At 41.0% G+C, this 2281-nt stretch overlaps 1 protein-coding gene across 1 annotated transcript; it reads right to left on the bottom strand.

Annotated features, from left to right (window-relative positions):
- Window positions 1–1049: 1049 nt before the first annotated feature.
- On the bottom strand, window positions 1050–1498 carry LOC139720385 (large ribosomal subunit protein mL45-like; the record flags this gene model as incomplete). Its single annotated transcript, XM_071631751.1, has 1 exon — window positions 1050–1498. A coding segment is annotated over one exon (297 nt), but the record flags the coding sequence as incomplete, so codon positions are not given.
- Between the last annotated feature and the right edge of the window lie 783 nt (window positions 1499–2281).

The following is a 2281-nucleotide window of genomic DNA, read 5'->3' on the forward strand; positions in this document are numbered from 1 at the left end:
CAATTCCCTCTGAGAGAAAAAGCATGTTAAAGAACCTGTCTATAGTGGCCACCTGTCTCTAACAGCCACTTTTTTCTTTTCCCTTGGATGGCTGCTACAGACATGTTTGACTGTATTCTCTTATCTGGATATGAAAAGATATCTAGCTTTTCAGGGAGCCTCTCGCAGAGTCAGGGATACTTAATAGCTCTCTATTCCCCTTGTCAAAAAAAAAAAAAAAAAATCTTTGAGACAATCTATAAATTTTTGCCAAAACAGACTCATCCTTGTTCTTTCTGCCCATTTCTCTCCATCTTTATCTCCCTCATTCACTGGTTTACCTGCACTAACTCCCATCTGCCTTCTCACAATCGGTCCAAGCCATGCAAAGACAGGGCTGCCAACCTCGAGTGAGAATTTGAAGTACGATACTGTGAGGGAACGTGCGACCAAACCTGAGGGATTGAAGTGACAGTAGTGGTGAAAGTTGGGGATGGTGTGGAAGGGGAGTGTCTCCCCCCCCCCCCCCCCCTCTTTTCCACTGGAGGGAGCTTTGATAATTTTACATTTTAAATGGTGCACTCTGGTGCATACTTTAGTAAAGATTTCAACTAATGCATCTAGAGAGAGGGTGTCTGTAAGAAAATCTTGAAAGTTTGGGCTTGGGCATATTGAATGTTCGGATTATCAGGGATTTTGGGAACACTTCTTTTTTTTTTTACTTTCTGCTTTAGTGGTTCAGCACGAGACAGTTAAAGTCTGGTGAATTGCATGAGTCTAATGCTAATTGAGCGAGAGTTGGCAGCACTGCAATGATGTACAATCACTGCCCTGCATAAACCCAACATGTCATAAGAATCATGTCATAGGAAGAATGGGAATCATTTGTGTTCTAATCCCAGCTCTTAGTGTCATAAGTATACTTCTGAAAGGTGATTGGCTGTTGCCAAGTTGTTGCCATGGTAGCTGCAATCAGTGTAACTCGCAATTCTTCAATATGAGCATCATGGAGGAGGGCTCTGGTACAGCATTAAATTCAATGCTGAAATTTTTCCAAAGCTTCCCTTAATATTCTCTTCCATCCTTGTTGAATGAGGGTACAAGTATTACCCCTTGGTCAAGGTGCCTCTATTTGTCCGAGGTCAAGTTCTCCAATTTGGCATGGCTCCTGTTAGTCTCCAAAGCTCTTCCAAAGATGGGAGGGCAATCATCTCTGCACAACTCAGTTCCCTTTTTGCTCCATTTCGACCTTACGGTCTCCTTCCATTGCCTCCTTCACTGCTGCCTCTTCTTCCTCTACCTCCCCCTCCTCCTCCTCCTCCTCTTCCTCTGGTATCACCATGGTCCGGATGACTGGTTCCCGGTGATCCGCCCACTCCGGTATAATCTTGCCGTGCATCCTCCACCTCCCGTAGCGGTGAGGCAGATGCTTCTCAAACACCACGTACTCCAGCACGTCCTTCGGGATGTCCTCGCTGCCGACCATGAGACGACCGAATCGATCGTAGATTGCCAAGGTCTGCAAACATTGGCACACAATGTTAAAAAGTTGCATTTCAATTTCTACATTTTGCTGTCTTCGTGTGAAAATCAGTGCCTCCTACCAGTGACAAAGCACTGTATTGGCACCTGTAGGCTACACTGGACTGTCACTTGCAGAACTTCTATTTTCAGAATTTTTACTTTATCTTCTATTCATTTTCTTTCCTGGATTTCTCCATCTTTCTTCTATAATATCTGCCTGTTGTGAGATTCAAGTTCTTGTTTGGGATCAACTTTAGAAAGGCCTGTAAGCCTACATTGGCTCTGTCATTCTCTGAGATATCATGTAAATTTATTTTTATCATGTAGATTTCAAACTTGTATGTTTATTACATAATGGTTTTGCTTTCTATAAGTTCATGGAAATAAATTCAAATTCAGTATTCAAATTCAGACTATAAACAAAACCCTAGTACAGATGCTCCTCATAATGGTGGCATTTTTTTACAATGCTGATGCATTTGCAATTCATCAAACTTATCACCAATATGCCTCACAAAAAATATTGTTACCTGACCAAAGGTTGAATCTTCACTTGAATAAAATATATAAACTCTTTCAATTTTTTTTGAAATATCAACATTTGAACTAATGACAACAGCTTAATATAAAAGCATGAAGGACAGAGAGAGAAAAAGGAAAAAAAGAATCTTCTAAATCACAACAGGACTTCTGATTTAAGGAATGATATGTACAGTGTATCACTTTAAAAGAGGAAATGCAATTGAGTGGTCAACATGCACACATAAAAAGGCAGTAT

Source organism: Diadema antillarum, unplaced genomic scaffold (genome assembly GCF_040938485.1).
Source record: "Diadema antillarum isolate AM-2024a unplaced genomic scaffold, OU_Dant_1.0 scf00000127, whole genome shotgun sequence".
NCBI classification, from domain to species: domain Eukaryota; kingdom Metazoa; phylum Echinodermata; class Echinoidea; order Diadematoida; family Diadematidae; genus Diadema; species Diadema antillarum.